The 19,032-nt window shown below is 43.2% G+C and overlaps 1 protein-coding gene across 9 annotated transcripts; it reads right to left on the bottom strand.

Annotated features, from left to right (window-relative positions):
* Positions 1-2,180: 2,180 nt before the first annotated feature.
* On the bottom strand, positions 2,181-18,594 carry LOC136530965 (chromophore lyase CRL, chloroplastic-like). 9 transcript variants are annotated; one of them, XM_066523667.1, is made up of 9 exons: positions 18,238-18,589; positions 17,996-18,042; positions 16,647-16,707; positions 16,532-16,567; positions 15,932-15,982; positions 15,208-15,300; positions 14,147-14,251; positions 13,886-13,978; positions 13,561-13,794 (listed from the first exon to the last, which is right to left on the bottom strand). In XM_066523667.1, the coding sequence occupies exons 1-9, from the start codon at positions 18,403-18,405 to the stop codon at positions 13,651-13,653; spliced, it is 798 nt and encodes a 265-aa protein (XP_066379764.1). In that variant the 5' UTR covers positions 18,406-18,589; the 3' UTR covers positions 13,561-13,650. The 9 variants fall into 9 exon arrangements, 3 of the variants coding, with proteins under 3 accessions (XP_066379765.1, XP_066379764.1, XP_066379766.1); XR_010777927.1 differs by having other exon boundaries at positions 13,739-13,794; positions 13,886-14,074; positions 14,147-14,277; positions 18,238-18,592; XR_010777922.1 differs by having other exon boundaries at positions 13,739-13,794; positions 13,886-14,074; positions 18,238-18,591.
* Positions 18,595-19,032: the final 438 nt, after the last annotated feature.

Raw genomic sequence — 19,032 nt, 5'->3', positions numbered from 1 at the left:
GTGCTCGTCGATGTGTCAACCGGCTGGTCGCGACATCCAAGGTTGGCGTGCATGGGGCCGGAATCAAAGGTAGGCTACATGGTTGGTTTTTTTGGGCTTGCGGATGCGAGAACATAGGGAGAGAGAGAAGGGGACGGAGGAGACAGTATGTTCGTTTTGGCTAAAACAATCGTGGATTATTATTATTGATGGGTTTTAATATGAGAAAAAATAGTGTTCTAATTTATAATCCATGATCATTTATGATCAAACGAACAAGCTGAAAATGGACAGTGGCAGGTCCCACATAATTTAAAAATATTTCCAAAACTTGTGAAGAACCTTGGTTACTGCACGATTGCCTATAGAATTAGTCTACACATCAGCTATTAGACAAATTTATTAGGCTTGCTCAGACGTGATGAGTTACGCCTTGTTCGCTTGGCTTATAAATCGTATTTTTTCAGCCAACGAATAATATTTTTCTCTTACAACAAATCAGTCTACAGTAGTTTCAGCCATGGCTTATCAGCCAAGCGAACAGGGTATATTTATTTCGACCCTTAAGCTGCCAACAAACACCTGTAAATGACATTTATACAGTTACCCAAAGCCAGTAAATAGTGATCCCACCACTGATCACACCACGACCTATTACCATTTTCATTTGCATCACCAGTTCCCGACCAAACAGCACTATAAACTTGAGCAGGAGAAATAATCATTTGTATGCTGCGATTGTTTACCAAGTACCGGGCATTATTAGACATTATATGGATATACTCATGTTCACCTCGTTCCACGTGTGTTAAAATGGATTAGATAGAAAATTGACTCATTTTCAATTCAAAGGTTCAATGACCGCTCCAGGGTTCCAAATAATTCCACCTACATCAGGAATCTTAATGCCAGTGTCATAGTACACTATATACCATCTGATGTAATTTGCTTAGAACAAATCTTTTCTGACATGGCATAATACACCATAGGATACAATGCGACTGGATCATCTTGCACACTAACTTAAATTGGTTCAGACTAGGTATCATGCCCCACCAAGCCACCATACTACGGGATTTTTAACTTTTTGTCATCCTTACGGATGGCACTCCTTCATTTGCCAGCTTTGTGCGCGCCCTACACATTTGTCATCGTAAACAGTAACCCTCCTACGTTTTTACTATTTTTGCTGAGGTGGCACGCCAGCGTGGCAGGGAGCCTAGGAGCCCTAACTTGGCACGCGAAATGACCACGCTGCCCTCGCCTCCTTCTTCTGTCTCCAGCCAGCCCAGCCCCAAGTCAAACCCAGTCCACTCCCCCTTCTTCCCCACTGGAGCAGCTCCTTCCATTCTTCCCCCTCTCACCCATTCTCTTCCTCGGCGACGGCGACGGCTGATCCTCGTCCCCCATGCACCCCATGGCTCGGAGGACGGAGCCCTCTTCATCAAGGAGCATGGCGTCGTGGGCTATCGAGGAGGAAGACACCGAAAAGAAGATCGGGCTCTCGCTGATCGTGTGTCCCACATGCAAGAGAGAGAGGGTAATCGAGTTGATAGTGAGGACAGCGGAGAACGGCAACCAGGGGCGCGTGTTCTTCAAGTGTCCCAGAAATGTGCCTGGGGTAAGGGTTTTCCTTGATCCATTTTAAATTTTTCTTAGTTTTGGTTTTGGTTTTGGTTTTGGTTGAAGAACCCTAACTGTTGGGCATTTTGCAGATGCCTGGTAGATGTAGGTTCTATGAATTCCAGAAAGCGTACTTGAAGAAGCTGGTGGAGTTGAAGTTTGTTGTCATTGATCTTGAAGCTGGCCTGGGTGCAGAAGAAGTAGAAGAAGCTTGGGGATTTGGTGAAGAAGAAGCACAATCAAAGTGTGCTAGGAAGAACATGGAAGTCAAGATGGATGCCCTGATTTCTTTGCTTAAGATGTTGATTTTAGTGTTATTTGTTGTATGCATTGTTGCCATAATGTATGTGTTCAAGTGAATGGTTGTTCTCAGTAGCAGGAAAATGTATGCTGAACATGTTAATGCAATGGAAATGCTATCTTATTGTGTTGCCTATTGTATGTTGCATCAAATGGTTCTTTTGTCATGACAACAGCCAAAAATTCCATGACAGCCAACAAGATGATGAAATTGACATAAATTTGCATACCAAGCTAATCCATTATCAGGTTCAGCAATTGCCATACATAACATGTCCATACTGGCAATGACAGCCATAAATTACAGATCCATACTGACACATGATAGGTCCATACTAGCAATGACAGCCATACATAACTAATCCATCCCATACATAACATGTCCATAACAGCCATACATAATTGGTCATAGGAGTTCCTGTCTCTAAAATACATACAAAAGAAAAGCCCCATGAACCAAATCCAGTTCTCTTTGGTCTCAGAATCAAAGAAACCAAATGTTATTGGGAACATCCAATTGTGCTCATCTATAGCATTGGCTGCATGCATGTGTCCATTCCACTGCCCATTGAGAGTAGTGGAATCTATACTAATGTATGGCTTGCATTCCTCTAGGAAGTCATCTATACTACCTTTGAATGCACAGAAAAATCTACTGAAATGAACCTTCTTGCCTACTTTCATGGTGTCTATCTCAACAACATTACCTGGGCACCTAAGCTCTATCTCTGCTTTGAATCTGAATAACCAATCAAATGAATCGTCCCACTTACCAAAAAATTTATCTGCAGCCCTCTTCCTACCATACCAGCAAGTCTGGTAATTTATGTTGATCTTGTATTTCTTCTCAAGTTCTTCTTTGAGCTCCTTTGCCCCCATCTAAGGCTTGTCTTTAAGTAGAGGCACTCCTCTCTATGCAATCCATGCCTAGGATGCCATCCTATTCAAAACTCTCCTTCTTGAGGCACAAGTATGCACATTAGAGTTTATTTGTATCTGCAAACAAACAAACAAGCAAGCCAACATTAGACTATATTTATGAACTAAGTTTCATACAAACCACAGAACAGTAGGTTAACTAGATAAAAAACAGTGACATGTTCTAGAACAAAAAATAGTTAGTAATATGTACCCTGACACTGTTATCTCTCTGAGTTCTAGCTCTAATAATCCACTTGCATCCTTTTAATTTGCAAAATCCTCTAAACCTATCAGGATTAGATTTCTCAGTGCCCAACTCAAACTCTTTGACTATAGTATGTTGCTTAACTGCCAAACTGAATTCAGGCATTGATGGATACAGTGTGCCTACAGAGATGTCAGGATTGTCTCTATCATAGAAAAACAAGGGCTCAGTTGCTTCATTGTCATCAACAGGGATAGCTACTGCTTCCATTTCTTCTTCCACCTCAGGAGGAATCTGTGGCACTAGAATCTCTAGTGGACCATCAACACCTGTATAAGTAAAATGGTCCCTAGGCCCATTTACTTTGGATTTTGGTGTTTGATGACCAACACAACCAAATTGGACTAATAAATTTACAAGTAATTGTTTTGTAGTTCAATAGGGTGCAAGACATCACTTGGACGAAGGTGACATGATGATTACACGATCAACACCATAAGCAAGACCCTAGAAACACAAGAGAAGACCCAAGATATCAAGCAAAGTCCAAGCACGAAGATGGGAACCAAGCTGGATGCAAGATTACGAAGAAACGAGCTCCATAGAGGTGACCGGACGTGTCTGATCAGTTGCTCGGCAACAGCAGGCATCAGCAGCCACGACCGAATGCTGATCAAGGTAGTGATCGGGCGAACGGACTTCACTGTTCATCGTCGCAGCAATAATTCAGCGTGACCGGATGCAGCGGTTGTGGATGACCGGACGCACAAAGTGCTGCGTCTGATCGAGTCCAGAGAGGTTTCAGAGCGACGCCAACGTGACTAGACGTGTCCGATCGAGTGAGACCGGACTCAGCCTAGAGTCCGATCAACGCGCGCGCTCTAACGGTCAGGATGACTGGACACGTCTGGTCAGGACAATAGCAGCGTTCGGTCAGTAGCAAAAAGCTATTTTCTGTCCCCAACAGCTACTTTATCGGTGGCGCTTATAAATAGACCCCCCAACCGGCCATTTGAGATATGGAGAGCTGAGAAAACATACCAAGGGTGTTGATACACCACTTTAGTGATCTCCACTTGTATAGTGCTTAGTGATACATTCGGTGATTAGCGTAGGTTTGCAAAGTGCTTAAGTTAGTTAGACCACTGCTTATGCGCTTACTCTAGGTTTAGGCCTAGTGTTTAGTGAGGTTTGCACACCTCTTACCACTCGGTGCTTGCGCGCACCATTGTTGTACATCGGAGGGGCTTCTAGTCTTGCGAGACCACACCAACAACGTTTATGGTGTGTCTGCCACCGTGTACCGAAGGGAATAAGGTCCGCGTCGGTTCGGCCAAAAGCTTGATAGTGAAGACGGCGGGGAGCGATCCGGGAGAGGCTTGCTGGAAGGCACACCGGAGACCCACTTGCGCGTGGGGAAGGCCCGAAGCTATCCACGGAGTTACCCGACCGGAAACTTGACCCTTGCGAGGGATTCCTTACGAGGGCCTCCAACAAGGAATAGGGGGAAGCTTACGCGCTTCTTGATACCTCGGTAAAAATATAGGAGTCGTCTACGAGAGTTTGCATATCTCTACCTTACTCTTTAGCTTCCGCATTTACATTGCAATCTTGGTTTGTGCTTTACTTTCCTAGCTTAGTGATAGACTAGTTGATAGGTTTAGAACCTAGGTTGCATAACTCCTTTTTACGATAGAGAGAGCAACACACTAGCAAAACCATAGTTGCACATTTAGATTACTTTCTTGCATAGGTTTTAACTAGGTAGAAAAAGAGGCCCTAGTTTAGAGTTAGAGTTTTAAGTGCCTAATTCACCCCCCTCTTAAGCGTCATGGTCCCTTACAAGTGGTATCAGAGGTAGGTTGGCTCAATTTGGACCTTTGGCTTCACCGTCGTTGAGCCGACGCTATTTAGAGTGGTTGGGATGGATACCTCTAGGCCTCTGCACTTTGACGGCACTAACTTCCCCCACTATAAAGCTAGAATGGCTTGTCACCTTGAGACAGTAGATTTGGGTGTTTGGAGAGGCACTCATGACGGGATGAAACTCATTAAGAGTCCCGATAAACCCACAAAGAGTGAAGAAAAAGAAATTCATTTCAATGCTAGAGCTAAAAATTGCTTGTTTGAATCTTTTAGCATGGATGTGTTTAACCAAGTGTTCACTTTAAATACGGCACATGAAATTTGGTTAAAACTCTAAGAGCTCCATGACGGCACAACTAATGTTCATGAGCAAAAATATTGTCTAGCTAAATAAAATTATGATTCCTTTAAAATGAATGATGATGAGCTTGTTCGTGATATGTATTCTCATTTGAATCTAATTATCAATGAGCTCCATTCAATAGGATTAACGAAGCTAGATGATGCGGACATCGTGAGGAAGATCATCTCCATGCTACCACAAAAGAAATATGCAAGCATCATCGCCATCCTTCACAACATGGAGGACTTGAGCACCATGACCCCGGCCATAGTCATTGGCAAGATAGTGGTATTTGAAATGTCACAGAAGATGGGTCAAGAAGAAGCCTCGTCATCAAGCAAAGGCAAAGCTCTCGCATGTAGTGAGAAAAAGAAGATGAAGGGCAAGCAAGTTGAGACAAGCTCAAGCTCAAGCTCCTCAAGTGAAGAAGAAGATGAGGATGATGATGATGAAGAATCAAGTGATGATGATCAATCTTCCTCCTCCACCTCCGACCTTGATGAAGAATCAATCAAACTTATCAACAAGGTGGAGAGGATGATCCAAAGGCTCAATGTCAAGGGTGTGCCCATCCAAATTCAAGATTTCATTTTCACCAATCAAAGAAATGAGCAAAGGAAAAATGATGCTATGGATGCGGTGAGTTGGAGCACTTTGTGGAAGTTTGACCAAAGCCCACACCCAAGACAAAAAAGAATGCGTGCAAGGACAAAGCCCTCACATCAATAAGGTCATGGGATGATTCTTCAAGTGAAGAAGAAGACCATCACAAGAGGTGAGGGTATAAGCACTCATCATCAAGCACTTCACGAGTGTGCCTTATGGCACGAGTGAAAGATCCTTGTGTGGTTTTGGTAATTGAGTGACAACCTAGGTGGACTAATTGTGTTTATGTGAGATACATAGGTGATTAGTCCACAGATATATGTGTGTGAGCAACATATGCCATGAAGGTGAAAATGGCTTTGAGATGTTGCAAAGCTCACACATGTGAAGATGAAGGAGCTCATTGCATATGAGACATGACATTGAGTCATATGATCAAAGGTGGAGAAGATCAAGACAAGACTTGGCTTGATGGACCGGTTGCAAGCGTGAAGAGCAAGTCGGAGGCTTTGGAGTGATGGACCGCGTGGCAGTGAAGCTTGAGCAAGACTTGGCGCCGATGGACGAAAACAACGGTGAAAAGCAAGTGATGTCAAGATTGATGAACCAATATGATCACGTGATGATATGAAGTGGATCATATCATTGTTGATCGTGTTGGTGCATGTGTTGCATCGACATTGGAGGAGATGGAATGGAATGCGCAAGGCAAAGGTATATCCTAGGGCATTTCATTTCACCGGTCATAGATGTGTAGAGAAGTTTATGACTGGGTTTAGGATAGATGGCCGTACTATCAAGAGGGGCAAACTTATTTGCATATCGGTCATCTAGTGCCACTCGAGTGATCTAACTTTGCATCGTCGCTAGGATCGAGTGGCGTGGAAAGTTGAGTGGCTAACACCCTTGAAAATGTTTGTGAAAATATGCTAACACATGTGCATAAGGTGATACACTTGGTGGTTGACACATTTGAGCAAGGGTGAAGAAGATAGAGTTGAAAATGAGTTAGTCGCGCTGGTCACAGAGTGACCGGACGTGTCCGGTATGGAGATCGGACATGTCCGGTATGTGGCTCAGGACTAGACTGCAAAGTGCGACCGGACGCGTCCGGTGTGAATCAGCAAAGACGGTGTTCGGTAGATCTGTTGATCGGACGCTGGCAGCGTCCGGTCCAGTGTGACCGGATGCGTCCGGTCGTCCGTGGGTGCTTACTGTACTCGACCGGACGCTGAGGCTTATCATCCAGTCAGTTTCTAACAGACGCGTCCGGTCGGCCCTGGAGGCTTACTGGACTCGATCGGACACAGTGGTTGTGTGTTCGATCGTTTCGTGCTGAGCGTCCGGTCGTCTTGTCAGAGAGCCGTTGGAGGCAACGGTTGGGCACGTGGCGGTCTAGCAGCTACCGGACACGTCAGGTATAGCGACCGGACACGTCCGGTATTCACAATTGGTGCGTCCGGTGCAGCGTCCGGTGCTACGTCCGGTTGACCCGAAAAACGCCCAATGAAGGGGTAACAGCTCTATTTGTTCGTGGGGTTATAAATAGATGCCGTGGTCGGCCTTTGGCCGAGAGCTAAGAAGAGGCAAGCACACTAGAGCCTTGGTGGCTTATGTAGTAGTGCTTGGGAGCCCTCCATCTCACACATACTTGATAGTGATCATTCGATTGTGTGAGTGAGCGATTCTAGTGCGATTGCATCATGAGGTTGCATCGAGTGACACTAGGTGATCGAGTTGCAAGCCGGTGGTGCTTGTTACTCTTGGAGGTTGCCACCTCCTAGACGACTTGGTGGTGGTCTCCGTCGAAGCCCGCAAGAAGCTTGTGCGACGCTCCAGAGAAGTGCTTTGTGAGGGGCATTGTGCTCGCCCCGCGGGAGCCGCGAAGAGCAACTTTAGTAAAGCGTGTCATTGAGCTACCCTCACTTCCGGGGTAGGTTCTTGCAGCGCCCGATGTGCGGGCTTGGCGGGTGATGCCAATTAGCCGTCGAACCATCAAGTGAGCGGTCGACACAATGAGGATTAGCGTGTTGGCAAACATGTGAACCTCGGGAGAAAAATCATCGTGTCAACCTTGTTCTTCCCGTTGGTTTGCATCCCCGTTATACAAGCTTGCAATTACTTTCATATACATTGAGCTTGTGTTCTTGCTTTTGTAATTAGTTAGCTTGTGTAGCTTGCTAGTTACCTTCTTGCTTTTGTAGCATAGAAGTAGCTCTCTTGCGTGGCTAATTTGGTTTGTGTAATCTTGTTAGTCATATTGCTTAGTTTGTGTAGCTAAGTAATTGCGCTCTCTAATTTGGCATTGGTTGCCTTGTTATTGAGTATTGCTAGTGAGCATTAGGTGGCTTTGTGCTTTTGCTTACTAGCATGGGTAGGAGCTCCCTTGTTGCTTAAAGTATTAGTGGCATAGGTTTGTGTGACCTTGCTCCTAGAATTGGTTAGGTGAGCTTTAGCTAGCCCGGCACCTTTGTTGCATGATTAGTATCTTTGAAAGGTGCTAGAGAACATAGATAGAGGGGTGTAGTCTTAGCTAGACCGATAGTTATAATTCTGCACTTGTTTCGGTTAGCCAACGTAATTAATTTTAGAAAGGACTATTCACCCCCTCTTTAGTCCGCCATCTCGACCCTTTCAACGAGGTAACAAAAAGTATATCCCTAGTGATAGTGACAATAATAGTGATAGTGATGATGAGCTACCTTCTTTTGAGCAACTTGTGCAAGAAAATCTTAAATATGCTAAAAGTTGCACTAGTCAACAAAAGAAATTAAAAATATTACAAGAAAAACTAGATAGTTCACAAGAAGTATATAAAGCCTTGCTTGAACAATATGAGACATTTGCTAATCACAATATTGAACTATCTACTAAAATTGAGCAACTTGAGGCTATTGCAACAACAAATGCATGCATAATCAATGATAAGCAACTTGTAGAGAAAAATAAAAATTAAAAGAAAAGTTAGCTAGCTCACAAGATGCCTATAAAAGTTTGCTTGCTAAAATAGAAATCATGTGAAAACATTGTGATGAGCTAACTAATAAAGTTGTTAAGTTTGAAGTCATCGATACTACCCCCACCGGGGCATCTAAAAAGAAAAATTCAATTTTTGATATGCCTAAAAAGGATGCCTCTACTTCTTGTAATGATTTATGTTTAGACTCACCCTTGTGCAACCAAGTTTGTGTTAAGAAAGTTATTGTAGATACATGCACACAAGAGGTCATAATGGAGAATGAGCAACTCAAGTAAGAAGTGGCTTGCCTTACCAAGGACTTGACTCAAGTAAAAGGCGAAACAGAGCAAGCCCAACTTCATCAAGATAACACCATCAAGGAGATGAAGAAGCTTGATGAAGGACAAACCGTGGTTTGCTATGTATGCCAGAAGGAAGACCATAAGTCCTATGAGTGCAAGGTGAAGAATGGGGGAGGAGCTAAGAAGAAAGAGAAAAACAAAAAGGAAACAAGCTCTCCAACACCTACACCAACAAGGTGGACAAAAAGGCCTCCACACCTTATCTCTTGAAGAAGAAAAATAACAAGGTGGTGGCCATCAAGGTGAACAAGCAAGCCAACAATGGGGCCAAACGCATTTGGGTGCCAAAGGAGATCATTTCCAATATGAAGAGCACCAAGAAGGTTTGGATCCCGAAAGGGAAGTGAGAAGTCCAATGGACTTCGAAGAATTTAGAGACTTGGCAAAGTATGGGTGCATTTCATGGGGTGCATCATTATGGACGAGGAAATTGCCAAGTGGGTTAGTGAATACTATGGACCCAAATTCCCCTTCCCATGTTAGGTAACTAGATTTAATTTCTTGCAATTTCAATGAGCATCTAGTTCCTTTTCATGCCTAGGTTTGCATTTGCATGTTTAATCTTTTATCTTGCATACACTAGGTATATCTTATGGTAGGCTTGCTCGGTTTCATTCTTAACCCTTGGAGCAAACCTACATGGTTTAAATTGTTTAGGAGCACATCACATAGCTTGTTTTACAATTGTTCATCTAATATGTGCCAAAGTCCAAATTGTAGATAATTTCTCCTGAATATCACCTTCGAAAATGATTCTCACATTCATGTGGTGTCATCTTTCAAGTGGTACTTTTGATTCTAAAATCAATGTGCATGTCTCCTACAAGTATTCGATACTTGTGTGCACAAATTTAGGGGGAGGTTACTCTACAAGTTGGATGCTTTGAGACTAACACCTTTTCAAGCTTATCATGTGTGTAGTAGTCTCATTGCAAGGAAAATAGAGTCCCCGGAGTTAAGCATCATACTTCAAATATCCACCACCTATTGCAAGTGGTATAAATCAAATTGGTTTCCACATGTGGTATTTCTAAACCAATATCATCATGTTGATTTCACTTTGGTATTTATATGCTTTCTCCATGCATTATATAGATTAAACTCCCTTGAGTATTAATTTGCCAATTATGCATAAACTACATTCTCCATCATATGTATGCATACATTTAGGGGGAGCTTAGTCTATGTAATGTAAGAGTTAAATTTTATGACCTATTCCAGTCCACATACAAAGGATCACAAAGTTTGACCGTCTCTTGTGCTACTAATGTCTTCTTTTTCAGTGTTTGATTCCAAAGGGGGAGAATTTGTAGGACCAAAAGGAAGCCCGATCATAACAATTTACATGTGGTAATGGTCCGAGAAAAAGAGGATAGTGGATTATGGAGTTAGGGGATGCTTAAATCCATAATGCCACATGGGAATATTTGCAAGGGCAAGATAAGTTTCCAAAGATGTTTACATGTGGTATCTTTTAGCATCATATAACCTTACCCTTTGCATTGCATCCTAGCAAGTAAATAGTTTTTAAATTCCAAAAATTTTATTATTTGCTTGTTTTGGTCGTGTTGTCATCAATCACCAAAAACAGGGAGATTGTAAGGAAAATAGACCCTAGGCCCATTTACTTTGAATTTTGGTGTTTGATGACCAACACAACCAAATTAGACTAATGAATTTGCAAGTAATTGTTTTGTAGTTCAATAGGGTGCAAGACATGACTTGGACGAAGGCGACATGATGATCCCACGATCAACACCATAAGCAAGACCCTAGAAGCAAAAGAGAAGATCCAAGATATCAAGCAAAGTCCAAGCACGAAGATGGGAACCAAGCTAGACGTAAGATCGCGAAGAAACGAGCTCCACAGAGGTGACAGGACATGGCCCTATGAGTGACCGGACGTGTCCGATCAGTTGCTCGGCAACAGCAGGCGTCAGCAGCAGCGACCGAATGCTAAGTGAGGTAGTTACCAGACGCATGGACTTCACTGTTCATCGTCGCGGCAATAATTCAGCGTGACCGGACGCAGCGGCTGTGGACGACCGAACACACAAAGTGCAGCGTCCGATCGAGTCTAGAGAGGTTCCAGAGCGGCACCAGTGCGACTGGACACGTTTGATCGAGTGAGACCAGACTCGGCCTAGAGTCCGATCAACGCGTGCGCTCTAAGGGTTGGGATGACCGGACGTGTCTGGTCAGGACGACAGCAGCGTCCGGTCAGTAGCAGAAAACTAGGTTTCACCCCCAACGGCTACTTTCTCGGTGGGGCTTATAAATAGACCCCCCAACCGGTTATTTGATATGTGGAGAGCTGAGGAAACATACCAAGGGTGTTGATATACCACTTTAGTGATCTCCACTTGCATAGTGCTTAGTGATACATTCGATGATTAGCGTAGGTGCTTTGCGAAGTGCTTAGGTTAGTTAGACCACCGCTTATGCGCTTGCTTTAGGTTTAGGCCTAGTGTTTAGTGAGGTTTGCACACCTTTTTTCACTCGGTGATTGCGCGCACCATTATTGTATATCAGAGGAGCTTGTAGTCTTGTGAGATCACGTCAATCGTGTTTGTGGTGTGACCTCCACCGTGTACCAAAGGAAACAAGACCCGCGGCGGTTCGGCCGAAAGCTTGATAGTGAAAATGACGGGGAGCGGTTCGGGAGAGGCTTGCCGGAAGACACACCGGAGACCCACTTGCGCGTGGGGAAAGCCCGGGGCTATCCACGGAGTCATCCGACCAGGAGCTTGGCCCTTGCGAGGGGCTCCAATGAGAACTAGGAGAAAGCTTACACGCTTATCGATATCTCAGTAAAAATACCAGAGTCGTCGATGGATGTTTGCATATCTCTACCTTACTCTTTAGGTTCCGCATTTACATTGTAATTTTGATTTGTACTTTACTTTCCTAGCTTAGTGATAGGCTAGTTGATAGGTTTGGAACCTAGGTTGCATAACTCATTTTTACAGTAGAGATAGCAACACACTAGCAAAACCGTAGTTGCACATTTAGATTACTTTCTTGCATATATTTTGACTAGGTAGAAAAAGAAGCTATAGTTTAGAGTTAGAGTTTTAAGTTGCCTAATTCACCCCTCCTTAGGCGTCACGGTCCCTTACAACCTACTATGCCCTCATCTGTAGCTTTGAAGCCCATGGCTTCATAGATTTGTTCCCCATCCACTAAAACATTAGCATCCCTATCTAAGCTTTCCTCATGTAATATTGTGAAAGCGGACCAATCAATAACAACATCATCTAATTTTGTATGCTCTAGACTGCTACATGCATCATCTATGCATTCAACATTTCCTTGCACTGCTGTTACACCGGATGTGGCATGAACACTATGCTCATTTGGCACATTTCCCGCTGTTGCATCTCTGTTCTATCTGGATGATACCTGTCCTTGCCAAGTACTTCACAGCTAACATCCATTTCCTTCTTATCCCATCTAGCTTCTATCATCTCCCTGAACTGCTCATCAGTAGTAACCTTCCATTCTGTCCCACTCTCCTTGTCCAGACCCCAAGCAACTAGCTGCTGCCCACTACCCCAAATGATCTTTCCAGCCATTTCATCCACAAATTTAGACAGAGAGTAGTGACTAGTAAGATCAATTCAAACATCATGCTCTTGGTCATCCATTTCGACAGATCCATAATCAACATTGGCTATGTACTTAGCAACGCTAACGTGGATTCTAAACGCATTGCTAGGATCAATCCTGACAACAATCATAAACAAATAAAGAAACACGTGGAGTTCGGAGACATTCAACTCCAAAACACTACGGGATCCCAAAAACTACACCAAACACTACACCACATCAAACTTACCAAGGAGGGCAGTCAGTCCACTTCATCTTAACGTATACGATCAACAACAAATGGCTACCGCAACGTCACTACAACCAAATGGACCACTAATCAAATCGAAACCAAATGAAATCGAAACCCTAGATTGGGGAACGCAACTGGGGAAATAGGGTTTAGGGGAGTGCAGGCAGTACCTAGTATGGTCGTCCGGTGTCCAAGAAAGGGGAAGGAGACTCGATGCCACCGCCATGTCCGCCACAGCCGCCGTTGCCAAGAGTGGGAAAGGGGGAGTAAACTGGGTTTGACTCAGGGCTGTGCCGGCTGGAGACAGGAGGCAGGGGCAGCATTGTCATTTCACATGCCAAGTTAGAGCTCCCAGGCTCCCTACCACGCTGACGTGCCTATCTGGCGTGCCACCTCAGCAAAAATGGCAAAAACGTAGGAGGGTTACTGTTTGCGATGACAAATATGTAGAGACGCACACAAAGCTAGCAAACGAAGGATTGCCATCCATAAGGATGGCAAAAAGTTAAAAATCCCCCATACTAACCATGGACAACCAAAATCCACAGGATGGTAAAAAAAACAATGCATTTGAACTCAGTACAATATATACATACATGCTATTCACTTATTGCATTCCTATGAACAAAATTTAGGGCTCAGGCTCTACTGGTCATTGATTACATATGCTTTATCCAACTTCTTCTCTAGTGACAAAGGGGCAGAGAAATTTAATGGCGAGAACATGTCGTCATATTTGGATTTGGGGGCAGGCTTGAACTCGTAAGGGCCAACCTTGGTTCCCCAAACCTGAGCAAGTGAGCACATTGTCAAGATTCTCTTTCACACAATCTTGGCAGAACAACTGGAACACTAACAAGTGAAGATATATGCAAATCACCTGGTTCCCTTCATCGTCAAAACCTTTGTCCCAGATATGTACTTCACCGTTTTTGTGGATGGACAAATCCAATGAAAAATATGATGCACCATTCTATAAAATGTCAATGTTGAGATGGGAACAAGCGAAACATTGTGGACAAGGATTACCACTAGTGAGCTCTGATGTAGTATTAAATTAAAAAGATGTCTGCAAATTATTCAGTCAGAAAGATAACTGAATATGCTGAATTGCTAATTGAGAGGAGAGCAATTAGCTCACCCAGTTGTTGGGAAAGCCTTCAGGTGGGGTAGATCCTTCATATAAGCAACGTTTTCCACGGCCACACCATGACAAGTGTATGGTGGTCAGATGCTCTGCGATATCCTGAACACCCAAGGTAAACCTAAATACTAGAGCAATATATAAGATACTTAGGGTAACATTACACAGTACCTTGTGTGAATAAAACGAACATCACAAGTTGTATGAAGCTTGAGCTAGGATTGTACTATGCAAAGCTATATCATCAGTCAACAGATGACTCCATATAGAGTTACAGTGTAGATGTGAATACAGCTTATAGAATGCATTAAAACTATGTGGTTATGTCGCATAAAAAATGGGAGACCATGCTCTTTTCCATGCAGGAACTGGTCCTCATCAGTCATCCTAGTATTACACTAAGTGAAGCACATAATGGCCTGGATTTAGGTCAGGAGTAGCACAACAGCATTGAAGTCCATATTCAAAACACCAAAGGCTGCAAATGAATATTAAAAGCAAAAATGGTGATCCATGGCTTATCAATCATATTGAAAACCCATTGAACTACCCTACATCATCTTTGGTCTGGTGACAGATGGGATCCCTCCCTTGATAATACAAATAAAAGCATTTATATTTCCTGTGGATTCATTCATTCATTCATTGGCAACTCCACCTGGTCCCTAATTCCCTTTACACACATTAATATGCACAGGGTGACTAAGAATAATCATTAGGCTGATTGGATTTACCTAAAGGGCGTACCCAGTGCAGAGAGCTCCCGCTCTATGCGGGGTCTAGGGAAGGGTGTCAGTGGCAAGCCTTACCCTCGCCTGTACAATGCGAGGAGACCGTGACTCGAACCCGGGACCTTCCGATCACAGGCGGTAAGACTCTACCGCTTGCACCAGGCCCGCCCTTCCGATTGGATTTACCTAATTGTTGTAAAATATTTCCATCATTTCATTTGCAGCTGTCCCTCAAGAGTTTAGTAACCAACAGTCATGAGTAAATGAAGGGGGAAACTTCACAAGCAAACATTCTGAAAAGTAAGATTGTGTTCGGACATGACATACCGCAATTACTTCTTCTGGCTGTGGCCTCTGATCCTTTTGACGGTCACAGAAATTCTTGTACTCTTCAGCATCCCCAATTGCATATGAACTCAACTGTCCATTGAAAAAGAAATTAAAATGTTATTTAGTCAGCTTTGCCTGCAAAGTTGTTCTAAAATATTAATATCTTTCAGTTTTCCTAAAAGCCGGAACATGGATGAGAAGTTGCATTACTTCAACTTCAACCAAAATTTTAATGCCACAGCCATTGTAGACACCAGAAAACAAAAGGTAATGATTCTAGATATTAATAGACTCACTCAAATGTTATTAATGCCACAAAAAAAATAATTGTCAGAACAATCAAATAAAAGCACTGTAGAAAATACTATGTGCTCTAAATAGATCATTTTATGCTTTGCGTCACACCAAGCTTTTTGAGTAATCATTAAGTATACCTAACCACTTGTGTATTGAACATGAGAACTGCAACTGTGGGAATGGCCTTAAATAACATCATGTTTTGGAACCAGATGCATAGTTTTCCTAGTTTATAGTTAAATAGGAATAGGATATACCATTTGCTCAAATAGTCTTTTTTTTTACAAAGTCAAAAGTAGAGGAGAACGAACTGAATACTACTAGTAAATTCTGATAAATATTAGTAAAGATGCATTAGTTTGTTCAGTACATCAACTTCACGACATTGCAGATCTCAGAGGAACTATGTTAAATTTGAGCTCACCTCAACATCGCATTTCATCTCCTTCGGACAAGGCTTTACCATGTAGAATCTCTGGAGGGACCACAACGTATCATTATTTGCACATACGTAGAGCACATAAGATATTGGAAATATAGAATGGACACAGAAGAATAGAAATCCAAATTTAATCTGAATACTATCCTATCAGCAGGCATATGAAGCCTTTCTTGCAGAATAATGGAACCACATTCTCAGTACTACAAACTAATGGCATCATCAGATCATTACAGTGGCCAAACAAAAGCATTACACATTGCAAGAATATATAATGCAAAATGGCAAAAAAATGTTTAATCTGGTTAGGTTAACCAGGAAGAAAGGATTTAAAAGTAACAGGAAATAGTCACATGGGTGTATTGGAAGTTCATCAAAATAGTGTATGAGTAAAATAAAGCATTTGAGCAGAAGATTCTTATGTGTCTGCAATGTCAGATAATATAATATCATCTTATTTAGACTATATTGACTAGCGTAACATTATATAACTCAGGACTTATAGAAAATAATATCCTACATATGAATTGGTAAGGGCAAAAAGGAGATATTTTGGAGTGACTAATACAGTTTAGAGTTACTTACTTGTCTAAAAGGCTTTTCTGGAGATCTCCAAAATGCCTGGAAAGGAAACCATGGAATTGAGATACAAAAAAGGGGCACTGTAATAAAGAAGAATGGGTAGAGATAATGATCATACCTGCTCAAAGTAAAGCACCCTTGAACCATCCACCATCTCGGTTGCACGACATGTGAGCATTCTGAAAATAAAAGAAGGCTGAATTGCAACGCAGGACATTTGTCACTACAAACACGTCAGCACATGCTTAAAAAATACTTGTCTCATGCATGGAAAAAGTGAGTTGAAAAGGATTTAAAAAAAGAACAGCAAATGTACATGATTATGGGTGTGTAAACAATTTTTTGCATCTTAAGTGCAGATAAACAGCAATTCTTCTGCATAATTAATGCTTATCACTTCTACGGTTCTACCAAGTTACTTACATCCAAGCAAAATATTCATAATGAGTCAATGATAACAGCAGACTAGAAAGAGCAATCAAGGATACAGTTAAAGAAAACCATAACAGGTCAGTGTAACCATTCAGTCACTGATACATGGATCGACCAAAAGAACCTTGTCCAAGGTTGAAAACACTGGATCAAAATTATGAATTCTACAATAAACATGAATCCTTTTAAGGGCTCGTTCGGTTACGGCTTTAGGAGGCCAGGAATCAATCCGGTAGTGAAAGCTTACATGAATTAAAGTAACAATCCGGCCAGGATTTCTTCCCAGGGCTCATTCCTGGTGAAACGAACGTGGCCTAAAGGATATATAGTTTCATAAACAATTTGCTCAAGGTTGAAAACTTGAAATACAATACAAGACGACATAGCATTTTCACATCCAACAAAAGTGCAAAAGGTTTGTTAACCATCAATGATTTATCAAGTTCCATCGTTTGTGCAGCCCCCACTGCATATTTGCTAGACGATTCTGTATGGTGCTTTAATTATAAATTTCGGCTGACACAGACAACAACAGCTAGAAAGTACAGAAGTAAATCATTTAGAAAGAATGGCTGTCCTCAATCGACTATTATATCAATAGATACTAGTACAAGATGATCCCAGAGCATCAAAACCCAACAAAGAAGAGATCAAATCAAAACAGTTCGAGTGTTCATACCAATTGTGACAAGTATTGCATTTTCAAATTGATGGGCTTTATACATATCCAGCAACTTGTAAAAGAACAGACCCATAATCACCAAAGCTAAATTATCACAAACCATGGTCAGCAACATTTATGCTTATCGACAATGTGAATTGCAGTGATCAACACAGAAAGTTTGCAGGGAATATTCAATTGATGTGCTTGTGCATATACCACCCTCCCAAAACAAGCCTACGATTAGTTCATAGATACCACCAAAGTACCAGACCAGACCCAAGGCAAAAAGCCTAATCAAATGGGCAGTGGAAACACTAGTATCCGAACAAAGAAAAAAGAATACAGTGCTTTTGTTAGAATAAAATTCTGACCTCAAATTGAAGAAGTCAGGATCCTTCCTCGCCTGCTCCCTCGAGAACTGTACATCAGGAAACGCATTAAGACACAAGCATTTCTTTCCTCTATCTACGTTCAGAAAAAGACGCCGCCGCATAGGGATTTTTCTCCTCGCGGCACAAGAAAAAGGACGGAATTTTTCTGACGAATTCTCAGTGCGGCCGCATCGGAATGCCCCGGGAACCAAACACTTCTCCAGGGAGGGTGGCGGGGTCACCTTTTCTCCGGAGAGCGCGTCGGCGACGGCTCGTGCGTGGTCCCAACGGGTGGTGGAGCGGCGCAGGCGGCGGAGCAGCAGGACGCCGCCGACGACCACGAGCGCCTTCAGCACCGCGCCCCGCACCGCCCCTCCTCCGCCTCCTGTGTCTTCCTCGCCGGAGCCCATCGCTGGGGCTCCTTCCACGGCGGCCGCGCGAGGGCCTGGCCGAGACGAGGCGGGGATTGACTGGGGAGTAGGGAGGAAGAGGAGCCGGGGAGGAAATTCGTGGTTTTTCGAGGGGTCAAGGGTGAGTTGGGGAAATGGCGATGGTTTTTTCTGTGGACCACGGAAGCTGTTGGTTGAAAGAAAACCCAAACTAATGGAGGACAAAATTTTCCGGTGGGTGTCCTCTCCTCGGCTTGGGCTTTTAGCTAGGCAGGGGCGCTCGGTTAACCGCCGATCGGATGGGTTCGGTTCTTCGGTTTTTAATGAAATTATGTTAGTAGAGAACTAAGAACCGATCGATTAGCTAGAGAACTTGGAATTGAAATTTTAGTCTCAATTAGTTCGGTTGGGTTTCAGTTAAAATATGACGCTCAAGATCCGTCCCTTCTTGGCCCTCGCCGGCAGCACAATTGCTAGATGTTGGAGACGGCCGTCGCCGCCCCGCACATTGTAAGCCACCGCCGTCGCTGCTCACGCGCGCTGAGAAGGCCACCATCATCGAGCGCACCTACTGCAAGTCCACCGCTGCCGCGCTTTCCTACTCGGGATTGAGCATCGCTCTGCTCGCCGCCGTGCAAGGCCGCAGGC

The sequence above is a fragment of the Miscanthus floridulus genome, unplaced genomic scaffold (assembly GCF_019320115.1).
Source record: "Miscanthus floridulus cultivar M001 unplaced genomic scaffold, ASM1932011v1 fs_240_2_3, whole genome shotgun sequence".
NCBI lineage: Eukaryota > Viridiplantae > Streptophyta > Magnoliopsida > Poales > Poaceae > Miscanthus > Miscanthus floridulus.
This window is presented reverse-complemented; position numbering and strand designations above follow the sequence as displayed.

What these genes read in the sequence shown, in the direction of transcription:
- LOC136530965 (XM_066523667.1), bottom strand. Translation starts at nt 18,405, where the DNA reads ATGGGCTCCGGCGAGGAAGACACAGGAGGCGGAGGAGGGGCGGTGCGG. An exon ending in GGGTGCTTTACTTTGAGCAG is followed by an intron (nt 16,568 to 16,646) that starts GTATGATCATTA and finishes TTTCCTTTCCAG; the next exon opens with GCATTTTGGAGATCTCCAGA. An exon ending in AGCCAGAAGAAGTAATTGCG is followed by an intron (nt 14,252 to 15,207) that starts GTATGTCATGTC and finishes TTGGGTGTTCAG; the next exon opens with GATATCGCAGAGCATCTGAC.